A 16,278-nucleotide genomic window follows, 5' to 3' on the forward strand; every position below is an offset into this window, starting at 1 on the left:
ACAACGTTCCTAACTGAAGAAGACTCCCAGTTGCCTGACATGCTGTGTGATCTGGATAGGAGCAACTTTTTAGATTGCTTTTGGCATTCACAGAACAGTTGCAGAGGGTAGACTGTCACTTTGGGGCTCAGGAAACAAGCACTGAATGGTGGGATCGTATCATCATGCAAGTGGAAGATGACAAGCAGTGGCTACAGAATTTTGGGATGCCAAAAGCCATCTTCTTGAAACTGTGTGCAGAGCTCGCCCCAGCACTGCAGCGCAAGGACAACAGAATGAGAGCTGCCGTATCGGTAGAGAACCATGTGGCAATTGCTGTGTGGAAGATGGTGACTCCAGGCTACTACCAGTCGGTCGCGAATCAATTTGGAGTCAGGAAATCTACCGTTGGGGCTGCAATAATGCAAGCGTGCAAGGCAGTTAATTGCATCCTGCTACGAAGGACCGTGACTCTGGGAAATGTGCATGAAATAGTGGACGTCTTAGCAGAAATGGGCGTCCCTAACTGTGGAGGGGTGATAGATGTTACACACATTCCAATTTGGCCCCAAACCACCTTGTGACAGAGTACATCAATAGGAAGGGGTGCTTCTCCATGGTGTTGCAGGCGCTTGTGGATCAGCATGGGCATTTCACTGACATCAAAGTGGGGTGGTCTGGGAAGGTGCGTGACATGCATCTTCAGGAACACCGGCCTATATAGAAGGCTACAAATGGGGACTTTCTTTCCAGACCAGGGGAGGATGTTGAAATGCCCATAGTGATCCTGGGAGACCCGATGTACCCCTTACAGCTGTGGCTCATGAAACCTTACACAGGAAACCTGGATAGCAGTAAGGAGCAGTTCAACAACATGCTGAGTAGGTGCCGGAGGACAGTGAAATGTGCCTTTGGCAGATTAAAGGGCTGCTGGCGATGCCTTTATGGCAGGTTAGACCTCAATGCGGGCAATAATACCCATGGTCATAGCTGCATGTTGTACGTTGCATAATGTTTGTGAAGCTAAGGGTGAAAGGTTTGCTCAGGGGTGGGGTGTTGAGTCAGACCGCTTGGCTGCTGATTTTGAGCAGCCAGATACCAGAGCTATCAGAGGAGTCTAGCGGGGGCCAATTCAAATCAGGAAGTCTTTGAGGCAACACTTTGAAAATGAGAACCAGTAATGTATATCTCTGTGATTGGTGCTGCTATGTTACGTTACATGTAGTTTTCCTAGGAAGCAATGGCAATTTGAGGCCTTACATTCCAGTAAGCAAATGATGAAACTGCCTGTATATGTATTGGTAGTGCCTGCTATCTCAATTTGTAGGAAATAAATTAAAGATGATGCAGGAAAGTTTCCTACAATGGGGGAAGGAACAAAGCTGCTCTGCCAAGGAATCTTCAGCAGAGGATTATCGAGTACCTCCAGGAAACTTTCCTGGAGATCTAGCTAGAGGATTCCCACGAGATCTCAGCATGCATCAACGCCCTGTTCCACTGTAATGAATAGCTACACAGGGAAATGTCCAGCACACAAAAACACAGCCAGCCTCCCACATTTCTATACCCTGAACCCACCCTCACATGACACAAACCGCAGCCACTTTTCCTCTCCTGCTTCTTCCTCGCTGGAGACCAACTGCTGAGACTGGCTAGACACCTCTGGAGTGGAGGACAGTTCCTGGCTTCCTGCCCCACCGGTCAATCCTGCCAGGAGCTCCACATCATTGTCTAACTCCACCTCTTCATCAATGACTTTGTCCTCCAGGTTTGGTCCTCTTTCCAGTGCCTCCAGGCCCGCTGAAGTATCCAAGGGGCTCTTGGCGATGGAGTTGGGGTCGCCACCGAGAATAGCGTCCAGCTCCTTATAGAACTGGCAGGTCTTAGGTGCAGCACCGGAGCGAGGGTTTGCCTCCCTCACCTTATGGTACGCCTGCCTCAGCTCCTCTATCTTCGCTCTGCACTGCAGCATGTCCCAACCATAGCCCTTTTTGCACAGTCCTTGAGAAATCTGCCGAGAGGTATCAAAATTCCTATGGCTCAAGCGCAGCTGGGACTGCACAGCCTCCTCTCCCCATATACTGAGCAGCTCCGCAGTGGTCCAAGCAGGAGAGCGTTTGCTGTGATAACCTGCCGCGGTCACCTGGGAAGATGCGATGACACCTCTCCACACTCAGCCAGCAGGAAATGGAATTTCAGAAATTCCTGGGCCTTCGAAGTGGGAGGGGCGGATGGTGGTTTACCTGGCTGCAGAGAAGTGGAGTTCAAACTGCTGACCAGAGCAGTCGTGATGGGCATTGTGGGAACCTCCTAGAGGCCAGTTAAAGCAATAAAATCAAGCGTGGTGTCTGCACTGGTATTTTGTTGACAAAAATTTTGCGCAAAAAGCCTTAGGTCTCTCGTTGAGGTGGTTTTACTTTGTCACCAAAATAGGGCATTTTTGCTTTCAAAAGTCTCGTTGCAGTGTGTACGCATCAACTGTTTTGTCGACAAAAGGCAGCTTTTTGTTGAACAAACTTTGTAGTGGAGACAAGGCTTTAGGATCATCTCCCCCTGGGCTGCAAGTTCAGTGCTGAGCCCCTTAGAGACGCAGCACAGAATTTCACCCGGGTTATCATCTGTCTGCTCTCCCTTGCTGTCAGTTCCTTACGGTAAAATCTTTGGAACTGGCAGGAGAGTGCTGTTAGTAGAGGTGTCCTGCGTCTCACTGTGACAGTTCCCCAGGTGAAATTCTGGCCCCATTTGAGTCGGTGGGAGTTTTGCCGCTGACTTCAGTGGAGCTAGGATTCCACCGCTCCAGAGCACAATACTGGGCTTCTGTATTTGGTCAGGTCTTTGCCCTTCACCATGGTGGGCCTTGTCCTGCACCTATTGAAGTCAATGCGAGTTTCACTGCTGACTTTGGGAGCATGATTAAGCCCATCAGTTTGTGGTTTTATGGTTTTCTTCTTTCACCCAAAGAGACCATGGCCCAAATTCTGGGCTGGTGTTACTGGGCACAGTTCCTTTGTCTTCTGTGGAGCTACATCCGTTTATACCAGCGGAAGATCTAGCCCCATAAATCTTATTCACATTTTGTATGTCATGTTAACAGCTCCCTGGTGAAGCAGTGTGCCTTATATATACATTTGCTTTTATTTTTCAAATATTATTTATACACACACACACACACACACACACACACACACACACACACACACACACACACACACACACACACACACACACACACACACACACACACACACACACACACACACACACTAATTGCTTCACCCACCACAGAAATGCAGCCATCTCTGGGATAACACGTGACAACTGTTTTTTAACTACACACAACAGGACAAACTAACTAGGGTAGAGGAAGAAGATGTTGCATACAATTTGAATACTAGAATCATAAAGTTAACCCCAAGTTAAGCCTGAAAATGGACAGTTTTATATAATTCTATATGTTTTACATTTCAGAATTCAACCCATGAATCATTGCTGTGGAAAGATAGGGAAACAGTCCCTCCACACCACCAAATACCATGTTTAATGTATGATTCAATATGAGCCAACTAGTGTGTGCGCTGCTAGCACAGGAGATAATGCCCTGTTAGGAAATTATGTAAATTAGAAGCAGCTGTTAAAGTAATATGTAGAAGTAGCCTACATCTGTATTTGTAGAATTGTTCTGCATGATTCTTTTGATTTTCTCATCTGAAACAGGAACTTATTGCCTTGGGAATATGTAATTCTGCAGGATCCTTCTTCCAAACCTTCTCGATCACTTGCTCAATGTCTCGGAGTCTTGTTCAGGAGAGCACTGGAGGGAAAACTCAGGTGCGTCTGTCCAAATGTTTAGGCCAGGGAATATTTACTTTCTGGAACTGCAGATTTTGGAGCCTGTTGCTTGATAAGATTTCCTGGTCTTCTGGCCTCTGGTTGGTCCAGAGACAGTGAACGGCATTTCTCATGGTATTGTAGTCTAGCCAAGGCCAAAGTAGAAGCACAGAGGATGTATCAATATGAAACTAATGGAGCTGGAATGAGCGATCAGAAAATCACTGAACCTCCAGTATTTCAGAAAGCGCAATGCAGGCCAACCAGTAATGTTTGCATTCTGTCTTGTTGCCTTCGGCAGTTTTTATTCTTCAGAAATGTGATTTCTTGTACCTTTTTGTTCAGATTGCAGGGACGCTGTCCTCTATCATGGTTCTGTTAGTCATTGTGGCTATTGGTTACCTCTTTGAACCACTACCTCAGGTATGGGAACTTCGCCTTTGGATATTGTGTGTATAAGCAGAAGTCAACTAGCTTTGCTTAACTATCACAAAATCTGTATCTAAATGAATTAACAGCTTAGGGCCCAATCCTAAAAAGTGCTGAGTGCCCTTAACACCCACTGAGGTCAACGGGACTGAGGAGGGCACTCAACGCCTTCCAGGATTGGGCCCTGGGATGGTGGGCTTTTGGAGTTTTTTTAAGTTAACTTAGAAAGCAGAGTATAGCAAAGGAGTCAGAGCACTCCTCTTGTCTTTAATACTAGTCATGTTAGACGTTTTGTTCCTTCTGAGAAATGAAAATAAGATCACCCTAAATATGTACACTGTGTACGGAACTGAGAATTCTTGAATGGGATGTTAAGGGAGAAAGAGGCTATCGAAATCGATCAGCGGGGAGGGAAGTGATAATTAGCACACAAATTTATACTGTATTTGTTTCTTTTATTCTCTTGGATAATTGTATCTATGTTTCTGTTGGAATGTATGCAAGATAATATGCAATCCCTAAAGCTTTAATAGGCACAGTATCTTAATGTGTAGCCTGAAAAGTTGTTGTTTAAAGGGAATGTGCATTTAACAGGCTTGCCGGTTGGTTCCCATCAATGGTATAAAGTGCATAAACATAGCCATTTTAATGATGCCTTGGAAAGCTATTTCTGAGTGACATAGTTTTGAAGGGTAAAATAAAAATGTCATAAAATTTGTTCCTAGACTGTGCTAGCTGCGATCGTAATGGTGAATCTGAAAGGAATGTTTAAACAGTTTGGAGATATAACACATTTCTGGAGAACCAGTAAGATCGAATTGGTAAGTGAAAATGCTATCATAGTGTAAATTAATTCCTTTTTTTTCCCCTACTTTTTTTTAAGCAACAGTTCAACATTCCCCAAGAATCTACAAAAGAGTGGAAGCTTTCCAGGCAATTATAAGTGTATTGTTGTATCAGATGAAGAAGTTGCAGTACAAAGGTCCAGCTACGCTAGGAAAATGACCTGTTGCTGACAGCAGTTGTGAACAGCAGATTCCTGCTTAGCTAGTGTTGAAAGTAGTTTGGCTGCAGGTGGAAGCAGGACTGTTTTTCAGTAATGTTATAGAAAACATGCTAGAGATCGGCTGAACGTGCAAAAGCCTTTGGATCCTACAGCTGTCCCTAAGTAACATGAAAAACAAATCCCCTTGTGCTCTCCTCCTTTATTGCCAAGGAATGGTTAGCCTGACAGTGGGCCCAGGCCAGGAGTGACATAGACATAGAATATCAGGGTTGGAAGGGACCTCAGGAGGTCATCTGGTCCAACCCCCTGCTCAAAGCAGGACCAATCCCCAATTTTTGCCCCAGATCCCAAATGGCCCCCTCAAGGATTGAACTCACAATCCTGGGTTTAGCAGGCCAATGCTCAAACCACTGAGCTATCCCTCCCCCTGAAGAGGCATCACTTACTCTTTGTGATTCCGTGGTAGCAGGTTAAGTTGTTACCTGGTTCACTGTTGGGGCTTGCGGCAACAGCTGCTGGGGTAGTGCCCCACTTGTCTATTGAGGGAGCTGAAAATCTGTGCAAGACCTTTTCAACCATAGAAATGCCCACAGACACTGGTTACCTGCTGGGCAGGAACTGGGGCTGCAAGACTGGGTAGCAACCACTATTGTATATACGGAGTAACCCTGGGGTTGAGACTCCTGAAGTCACCTGGACAAGGACTTCACCCATGGAACCACCATCTGACCTTCACTGCCACATGAGACCTGAGAAACTGCTGAGCCCTGGTCCTGCTGGCTCAAACATGCCACTGGGCCTCTGTATGTAGAGGCGCAGGCCCTACCATCCTCCAAACAGCAGGAGCTCCCTTTTTCCATTACAAGCTGCAAGCCTGCTGTGCCTTGTTTAATCTCCCCAGTCCCTCTGCACTTTCCTGATTCCCTCCCACTCAGATAGCACCATAATTCATCACTCTTGAGGGCTTCACTGAGATGCCTGTACTGAGTTCTTGTGCCCATTCTGCTACCTGGGTGTGTTTAGGGTTGCCAACCCTCCAGAATTGTCCTAGAGTCTCCTGGAATAAAAGATTAATCTTTAATTAAAGATAATGTCATGTGATGAAACTTCTAGGAATTCATCCAGCCAAATTTGGTAACCCTAGGTGTGTTGGATGATACCAAACATCAGCACTACTGGTATTTTGCTGTGTAATCAATGTATGGTGAGTCTTCTGCTCAATATAATGATAATATACAATCGGGCTACTTGTAATTCCCCTTGCACTGTTTGTCTTTACAGGACCAGCTTCATAGGAGGTTGAATCTCTAACATATAGTAAAACATGTTCTGCAGTTAGTGCTCTTTTTACAACTCACATGTCAAATTATAAAACACTCCAACGTATCTGTCTCAGAGGGTATTGCCGTGCAGTATATCAAGGAGAAATGTTACAATGTGACCTCCCCTTGAACTGCGGTAGTGTATATACGTGGGCCTGAGCCATGTTAACAAAAAAAACTGGATGCATTTTAATATGTAGCTTTTGTTTGATGTTTAGGCCATCTGGATTGTGGCTTTTGTGGCCTCTGTTCTCCTGGGACTAGACTACGGCTTGCTTACTGCTGTGGCGTTTGCAATGATAACCATTATTTACAGAACACAAAGGTCAGACTTTCTCAGAATCAGGGCTTTGTGGTGGGTTTTTGTTCCCTTTTTAAAAGGGAATGAAATAAACAGAAGTCCCATTTCATGAGTACAGTAGAATCTGCTTAATTGGGTTATCCAGGGGGTGTCCCAGTGTCCCAGTTCAGGGCCCAGTTCTGTTGCTTCAACCACAGAATGTACATAAAAGACAGCAGGTAAAGTCTATAAATACTGTTCTAAGTGAAACTCCAGGAATATGCAGATTCTCTTTCATTTTTAATCTGTATTTGATCATTTTTTATTAAAGCCCTAGAGCTCAGAATTTCAAACTTGTTTAATGCCTGGCATTTGTCAAGTGCATTACTGTTAAGTGGAATTTATGCTAAGACTGGCCCAATTAAGCAGAAGTCACTGTCATGTGTTAGCATTTGATGGGAGATGTCCCAGTGGGGGCAAGTTTGGGTCAATTCTGGTCCAATGTTAGGTCAATTCTGAACCCACATAATATACAGTTAATTCTCTGGGAGCTGAGTGTTCAGCATCTTACAGAATCAGGCTCTTCCCTCTGAGAAGGAGGATGCTTCTTTGAAACTGTGGCCCAAGTTCTCTGCTGGTGTGAGCTGGCATAGCTCCATTGTAGTCAATGAAGCTGTGTCAACTTACACCAGAAGAGAATTTGGCCCTGTAGCATTTGCTGGCCAGTTGCAGCAGTTGGCCCACCCAGCTGGTGCCCATCAGTTGGTCATCAAACAGGCCGGATATTTTCCAAATGCCCTTTTTATTAAAACAGACTTAGTTTGATTCATGGCTTAATCACCACATGGCACCGCTACTATGTTCTTGCTGTAAACTTCCTCAAAGCGTGTTTTGATTAGTCTGTACAGACACTGTGCTAACATACAGTAGCCATATCTGGTGTAGGTTCAAAGCTGTTTTTTAATGTGCGTTCTTTTCAAGTCTGTGAACTGTAATATTGAGACCTTATGCATCCATTTCTCTCCAGTCCACAGTACAGAATCCTGGGTCAAATTCCCAACACAGACATTTACTGTGACGTGGAAGAGTATGAAGAGGTAGGAATGTGTTTTCCTGTATTAAGTTGTTGTTAAATTGCTGTTATAGAGCACAGTCAGATTCCTGGAATGGCTGAACATTCTTAATTCTGTAATTGTATGCATAGTGGTGAGAGCCTCCTGCAGTGAAACTAGCTGCTCTTAAATTCTTCTATGCTAAGGTTACACTGTGGGGAAGCAAACTTACTTTGCTTTAATCATTTTGTTTCAGATGTTAGTGTTTTTATAATAAATGTGCATGTACCCATGTGGATGGTGTGGTTTGTGTTGCAGGGTATTGCATGACAAGTTCTGGTGCAAAGACCACCTATAATAGAGGTCTTGGTCTACTAATTGATTGCTTAGTTTAAGATGCTAGGGTTTATATAAGTACCATTACTAATACCAGAACTGTGTATGAACCCATTCAGGGTTAGCTCCATGAGTCGCTTTAGCTATATTAATGAAAACCTACAGAACCAAAGACCTAATTTAGTCTATTTTTAGTAGAGCTGGGCAAGTGGGTCACAATGGAGAACTTTATTCTGTGAACTCCACCTCTCTCTTTTCCAGTTATCCATGACCAGCCTTATTTTCACAAACATATTTATTATTTGATGAATAATTTCTGTGAGCATAACGTCACTCTCTGGCTTACTCTCACGGCTGTTTTGTATCTGCTGTTCATGCTGTATGAAGTCACCGAAGTTGCATGGTATTCCTTCTGCTCTTGGGGAATGCCTCCCGAGCTTTCAAGGTGGTTGCACAAATACTCCTGGAGCTAGTACTTGTGCATTATTTATGTATTTGCACAGGTGCTAGCATCGCTTTTTTTGTTTCCTCTTCATAAACATGTTTAGGAACACCATTTTGTTGGCACGAAGGGGATATAAATTCATTGTTTTGTATTCAAACACTGGCCAGGAATTTTTGCAGTCTTTGCCCAGTTCTCATCAGGGGAGCTGCTTTTGAAAGGTCCATATGCCCAGATCACTAAGTGGCTGTCTTTCTTACAAACCTGCATTGAACAGAATGATGCTGGAATCCTAAAGCATTCTTCCCACCAGAAGTTGTTCGGCTTTGAACAGAGTGACAAGAAGATGTCTGTGGGTATGCTGACGCCCACACAGACTAGAGCAGTCCCATATCACTGCTGTACTAAATGTCTTGGGTATTCCCTCCCCCAGGGTCTCTAACTCTGTTGTAAGCATGTGCTTGGGCAGCGTATGGCATGCCAGACCTCTGCTTTGGGCCAGAGCATTTCAGTTTAAAGTGTCGGAGAGTCTTCTATTAGTGGGTCTGCATATTCCCATTATGGGTAACTTGTCACCTGATGCTACCTAACTGCTTCGTCAAGCATTGCCCATTAGAGCGCACATACATCCCCCTCATACTCTTCCCTCAAGCGATTCCAAATATTCTGACTTTAGTATTGTTTTTAGTACAAAGTAGTTTTTAAATCTAGGTAGTTCAGCCTATCTTGTAAGGTCGGTTCTGTGTAATGGGGAACCAAAGAAGAGGCTGGGTTTTCAGAGATGTACTTTGTGCCCACCTGTCTTCCTGGCATCAGAGAACCATTTTAGACACCTTAGGTGCATGGGGTAAGGCCACGCTCCTGGGAGTTCTATTTGCCAGAGTGTTCTGTCCTGCCCAGAGCGTACTAGGAGAAACAGAACGGACTGTAGGTACTTCTAGGCTGTCTAATGGTTCCAAGACTAGGATCTTTATCGGTGCTGGCTCCTTCTGTTAAAGCTGTCAAGGCTTCAGTGGCACTGTTCGTGAAAAAAGGCCAACTGCCTACTAAGAAACTTAGAGCCACGTAAGCGCCAGATGTATCTGTTCTGGAGAACACTGTTAGCAGTGCCAGATATCAGACTATTTGGATCTATCCAATTCTGACATGGCCTCTGCAGTTCTGTCTCTGAAAACCAAGTCAGTTCTGTTTTCCCCTTTGAAGACCAGAGGTGCAGAGCAGAGTATTTCTCTGAATCCAGTACTCCCCAAGTCTGTGGGACCAGCTCCTTCCTCTTGTTTCAGGACCATCCTCAAGTCCAAAGAACCACTGAGCTACGCCATTCAGATCGAAAAATACCCCCTCATATAACCTCCCCTCAGAACATTAAGAAGCGTTGCAGGGAGTTGTGGGTTACGTGTGCTCTAACAGGCACTGTTTGGAGAAGATTCTACCATTAGGCAGCACCAAACGGCACTTTATCCATAAGTGGGAATATGCAGGGTCACCTCAAAGAATGGTTACAAGTGAGTAACCTTCATTTCCAGGTGCCTGTGTAAACAGTTGTAAATCTGCTTTCAAGGGGATTTTATTAACAATATCAGCGCAGTAACCAGACTGGGGGGAAGGAGGTGTTTCTGTAGGAACAGTTAAAAACAAAGTGCTTAAAACTGTACAAATCTGAGATCAGGTTACTGTGTTTTCCATTTTTGTCACTGAGGACATCATAAAGCAGGTCAAGAATGGAAGAAATAAAAAATTATTGGAAAAGTATCGATAAAATCAGTATGGAGGAAGAAGAGAAGCATTTCTAGAACTGCATGATTTCCTTATATTAAATAATACCTAGCATTCATAGCAACATCAGATTTAATTCGATTTTAAATTATTTTCTTTCATTGTTAAAAATATAAATGCAAATATTACGCGATATTGATCTCACTCAATATTTTATTGTATTATGACTATGGGAAGGGCCTTCTAATTTACTTTCCATACAGTAGTAGGTGGGAGTATATTTCCCTTTGTTTGCAGCATGCTATGACCATCATTCACTCTGTTTCGTGGCTGTTCTAGAGACAACAATGCCATTGGTATGGGTATCATTCTGTGACGTCCACATGTGCAGTGGGAAGTTGGCTTATGTTGTGTATTCTGTGGTTCGGGCAATGGATATTTGTGATCAGTCTTGTGACCGTGTATGTGGCAGAAATATAAATGTGTGCTTTCCTTCCAGAATAAATAGCACTTAATTTCATGTATTATAATGTTTTTCTTTCCTTAGGTGAAAGAATATCCTGGAATAAAAATATTCCAGGCCAATGCCTCCCTCTATTTTGCCAATAGTGAATTGTACACAAGTGCCCTGAAGAAAAAGGTGAGTAAAACCAATTCCTTAGTATTATCTCCCCTCTTGAATTAGTGAACTGGTCTCTGAAAAGCTTTAAGGTTAATCCTTTTGTGCATCATCTTTCAGCTCCATTGGTAAAGCCTCTTCCCTCCTTATATGAATTGTGGGGTGAATATGAAATGTACTTGTTGTTTGATTCTGTGAAGGGCACTGCATACGAATTATCTACATATACACATTACTTCACCCACCACCAACATGCCATCATATTTGGTGGTCAGGGGTTTAGCACCAGTAACATGTATGTTTAGGGGACAAGACTGCATTGGCAGGGAATGACACACATACTAATCTCTCAAACATTTTTCTGTAGCTTCCCTGATGAATCTTGTACAGTTGAGGTGGGTGGTGCTTGTTTTCACGAAGCAAATGGCATTGACGATTTATATCCGAAAGCACTTCCCCCCTATAAATCTCTCACTCAATCAGTGTTTCTGTTGAAACTGTCACTATTTGATTTAGAAAAGAATTGTGGTTCAAATTTCCACCTCATCGTTGTATTAACATGCTGATTCCAAAGATTATTGCTTCTTTCTTTGTACATTTCCCCTTTAAGGAAAGCTGTATAGTGTAATCTTATGTTATAGTATGTTAAGGTGATGAATTTGACCTTTGAATAAGTAACATGATAGTCCTAACAAGTTGAACCTCATTTGATTATGCCTTGCCTTATGTGGTAGACTGGAGTTGATCCATGTGCTGTATTGGCAGCAAAGAAAAAAGCCGAGAAAAGGCATGCCAAGGAACTTCAGCAGACAAATGAACACAGGGAGAAAGCAGTCTTGAAGCTTGTGAGTGCCAGAGTAAATTCTTGCCTTATTTTTCTTTTTTTCCCCATCTAGCAAACTAGCTTGTTGTATTGGCTCTTTATGCAGCGTTCGTACAAGAAAGTTACTTGAAAAAGGAAGGCTTAGAAACGTGTGTTGTGCAGCACAGACCGTTTTTGTTAGAAAACGACATCAAAAAAGGGAATGTCACTCAGAAGACTTGTTTTAGAGAATTGTCTAAAACAAGGCTTAGTGAGATCTAGGAACAAAGGAATTGCCATGCTGGATAAGACCGAAGATCCATCTAGTCCAGTCTCCTGTCTGACAATTGCCAGAGGCTTTAGAGGAAGGTGTAGAAACTTCACAGTAGGCATATTTGGAGTTATCTGACCTAATGTGGACTAATCTGAAATTAATTCAAAGTAATAACCCTGTTAAATATAAATATTTCCATTTCTGCACACAAGAACAACTTATTGATTTGGTTAACAGAAAAAGGGGGATCTGCTGAAAAGCAGAGTGTGATGACAAGAACTATCTGAAACTTGTGCACATTTATGTACCTATTCTCTGTGGGAGCTGTTAGATGCTCAGTGCTTTTGAAAATCAGGCAGGTGCCTAACTATGGGATCAAGAGCCTACTTGTAGGCTCTTATTTTTCAAGATTTTGGTCCAAGGGATTTTTATTCTTGAATATGTATGTTACAGCAGAATGACCTGCTCGTGGCTCTGCTAGGCCAGTCTGGTTATTTCCATTGCCAGAGAGAGGCAAAAATGCTGATGTAAGTTTTTGAATGCAAACGGTAATTAACAGCAAGGTCATGTCTTAGGTCTACTTGAACTTGCTACATACAATTGGCGCATATGGAGAAGTGGGGGGAGGGCTAGGTCTAAGTTCAGATATAAATCCTGTGAACATAAAAATGTGGGGGCGTGGGAGGGTGGTTTGAAGCCATAAACCTTATCGGAGGCTGAACGAAGCTTGTGGAAAAATCGTTATTGCAAATGTATGTATTTGTCATTAAGCTTTTGGGTTTTATCTTCTCCTATAGACTAGTGACATGGAAACAAGCGTAAAACATGAGGTAATAAATGATGAGCTTCCCCTAAATGGAAAATCTGCAGATGCTAATGCACAAGACACATCTCCTGATGAACTTGAACACTTTATGGAGCCAATGACAAATGTTCACTGTATAATTTTGGACTTTACACCAGTGAACTTTGTGGATTCAGTTGGAGCAAAAATGTTAAAATCAGTAAGTGGTATCTTTCACATTCCCTCCACCAAAATACATGTCATGTTTTTGTAGGGCACTAAGAGGGCCAATCAAGATGATCTTACATCAGACTCTAATTATGACAGGTTTTAACTTTCACCTTTGATGCTAAGTTCTTGCTGCTATACTGGGGAACGTGTAATCACCTTATGCAACTCTCAAGTCAAGTTAAGCTACGCTGTGTGTGTGTGTGTGTGTGTAAAACCTATAGGGATGGAAGAGGCAGAAGATTAATGCTGTGCAAGAGCCATTTTAAAAGAGAAATAACCATTAAGCAGCTGAACGGCTTTTTAAAAAATGCATTATGTATATTGTCTTATACCAGTGAAATTGTGATATGTACAAAGGTATTTCTACAGATTAAACCTCCATTTAAACTTCTGCAGGTTATAGAAGAATATAAAGAAGTTGGTGTTTTTGTGCGTATAGCCGGCTGCAGTGGTAAGTTGTAGAGTTTTGGGGGGATTTGGGTGGGGTTGGCATCCATCCATGGATTTTGTATTGCCAGCCATCACTGTAGGGTCTGAGCGCCTTCCACATTTTAAAAAAAAAATTGGTTTGAGAGGAGAATCAGGCCCTAGTCCACCAGGCCATGACTGGTGCCAGAGTAAAACCCTGATTTAGCAAGTTCTTCAGAGGCTTGATCCTGCTGCCACTGACTTGAATAGTGCTGAACATGTGACTTCAGTGGGACACCTCATATATGCTTCAAGTTAGGAGCATGCTTAAGTACCTTGCTGAATCGGGCCTAACTCACTCTGTTATAGTCAGTTAGTGGAGTCACACCATAGTGTGAGGAGAATCGGGTGCCAGAATGTTTCCTGACATTTGGAAGTTTATCACTGTCCCCTGAGACTGATCATCAGTATATTATGATGGGATGAAGATGTGCTAGTATACACACAAATACATCTTTAACTAGAAATCTGCTCAGCTGTACATTTAAATCTTGTGTATTTTGCCTGTAGCATTATTTGGCTTGCATCTTTTTGTCTCAAATCTGTCTTGAACAGGAAAACTTGAGGTTGAGAAAGCTACAGGCTATCTCCCTCCCCCTTAGTTGATCTAAACAAAAATACAAGGCATGAGATACGTGTATGTCCTGGCGATAGTTTAATATATTTGCTTTACAGGCCCTGTTATGGATGATCTGACTCGACTTAATTTTTTTGAAAAATCCACCACCAGAGATTTGCTGTTTCACAGTGTTCATGATGCTGTTCTCTCCTGCCAGCTGAAGGTTGGCTCTGTTCCACAAACTGCCTCAGACCTCTTTGTTACTACTTCACAATCACACATGGAGAACTGAAATCTGCATAATTCCATGAGAAAGTGAGACTCTACGAACACTTAATTTGCACAGTATAAACAGAGCATAAGACTGCACCTCTACGGGTATACTCTATAGAGATGGGATAGTTTATTTGCTACATGAATAATGAACAAAGTTTGCCGCCTTAATATTTTTGAACTGTGCTCTTCCTTACCTGAATCCAGGTGTAACTTAAACCAACATGCAAACATTTTAGTTGTATGTTGTTGAAAATAATGTATTTTGCTGCGGACAGGATATTAGAGCATTCTGATGGGGGTGGGTTAAGTTTTTAGAAACATGGCATTAGAGGATATTGCGCTAAGCTGTGTATTAGTTCACTTTGGATAAAATATTGAAACACCTGGAGTGAAAGTAATGGACAAATTGATATGTTGCACACTGTTTCCAGCAAAGTGGGATCTTGCAGAAAATGCCTTTTCTGCAATTGCCAATGCAATGCAGTGTACCACTGCCTTAAAGGGTTTTCTTAAACTGCTGCCAGTGTGTATATAGGCATAGTTGCGAACAAGAAATCTACTAGCTGGATTTGTGACATTTCATGCTGCTGTCATTAACTGCTGTTTTCTTGAGCTGGATGGTACAGACCACGTTCCTATTTTTATATTTAACCTGTCTCAACAGTGACCACTTGGTTCTCAAAATATTTTCCCCATTTTGGCTGAATTTCAAACCAAACATAATTAGTATATTACTGTTCCTACTAAACCATTCCAGTGCTACAGTTGAGTCACACCTACTAGAAAATAGCAAAGAATTACCAAGTCATAAATGATTGAGAATAATCTGGTTAAATGGGGTGTGACCAGACTGTCTGAGACAGATGAACCTTCTGCAGTCCCTTTTAAACTGCTACAGGCAGGTAGTCAAGGCCCAAAACATAATTAGATGTGGAAGAAGAGACCTATTCAGTCATCTACACCTTCCTGCTCCCCGTGCAGGCTTGTCCCTGATCCTGCTTTTAAATGCTTTTATAACATGAAGTTTTGCAAAACCTAATATGTATACTTAAATTGATGAAAACTTGTTCAGATTTAAATATTCCGTGACACCAAGGGCAACCCTCCTAAGGCACTGATGTTACTTAAAGTGAAACTCCCTGCTCTCTTTTCACTCTAATTTTAATTGCTATAGCTGAAGTGAAAATTGTAAACCTAGCAGAAAGAACCTGCCTTGACCCAGCTTTTGTATTTTTAGAGCTAGACTCAAGCATTGTTGAAACTCTTGCACAAAGTTTCTGATTTAAGGACAGTCAAGTTTTCAGTTTTTCCTTAACCATAAAATGACCCTTCATTTAGTTCCATCATAACAAAAGTTCTGTGCTCTAGGGCAATACAAAGTATGGTTAGGTCTGTATTTAGTTGGCTTTATACATGAGCCATGCAGAGGTAAGTGCCTTGCCTCTGATCCAGCTGGCAACACAGATGGGCAAAATTTGGCATCAGCAATGAAGCCATGACTGGAAATTAAAAGGATTAAGTGAATGTACTTAATGTATCACAGGAGCATTTTTGTGCCAGGGTAAATTTTGTAGTTTTAATCTAGCTAACATCCTTTTGTATCAACATGCAGTATATTTTTTTTAGCTGTACAGTTTCTTCAGTTAATGTCAAAATTGTCTGTCTTCAACATCCCAAATAAAGAGGGGTTCAATGACTTGTTTTTCTTAATCCTGCAGCAGTGCGTTAGGAGATACACATAAAGAATCTTTATCAGCTACTGGCCATGGTTCCAAAAGTGACTAGTGACTTTAGGTGCCTTGCTCTAACAGGGGTCCCATTGTCAGTGGGCAGGAGCTCAAGCACTTTCTGAAGGTTAATTGCCTTTAACAGGTG

The 16,278-nt window shown here is 42.5% G+C and overlaps 1 protein-coding gene across 2 annotated transcripts in view; it reads left to right on the top strand.

The window, feature by feature from the left end:
* Positions 1–16,074, top strand: part of SLC26A5 (solute carrier family 26 member 5) — a 42,153-nt gene extending 26,079 nt beyond the window's left edge. For both annotated transcript variants that reach the window (XM_074942518.1, XM_074942517.1), the window contains 10 exons: positions 3,694–3,807; positions 4,153–4,230; positions 4,962–5,057; positions 6,783–6,889; positions 7,872–7,941; positions 10,938–11,030; positions 11,744–11,854; positions 12,883–13,089; positions 13,497–13,551; positions 14,244–16,074. In XM_074942518.1, coding sequence (XP_074798619.1) covers positions 3,694–3,807; positions 4,153–4,230; positions 4,962–5,057; positions 6,783–6,889; positions 7,872–7,941; positions 10,938–11,030; positions 11,744–11,854; positions 12,883–13,089; positions 13,497–13,551; positions 14,244–14,419 — 1,107 coding nt within the window. In that variant the 3' untranslated portion in view covers positions 14,420–16,074. The remainder of the gene's footprint in view (positions 1–3,693; positions 3,808–4,152; positions 4,231–4,961; positions 5,058–6,782; positions 6,890–7,871; positions 7,942–10,937; positions 11,031–11,743; positions 11,855–12,882; positions 13,090–13,496; positions 13,552–14,243) is intronic.
* The last annotated feature ends 204 nt before the right edge of the window (positions 16,075–16,278 follow it).

The sequence above is a fragment of the Natator depressus genome, chromosome 1 (genome assembly GCF_965152275.1).
Source record: "Natator depressus isolate rNatDep1 chromosome 1, rNatDep2.hap1, whole genome shotgun sequence".
NCBI lineage: Eukaryota > Metazoa > Chordata > Testudines > Cheloniidae > Natator > Natator depressus.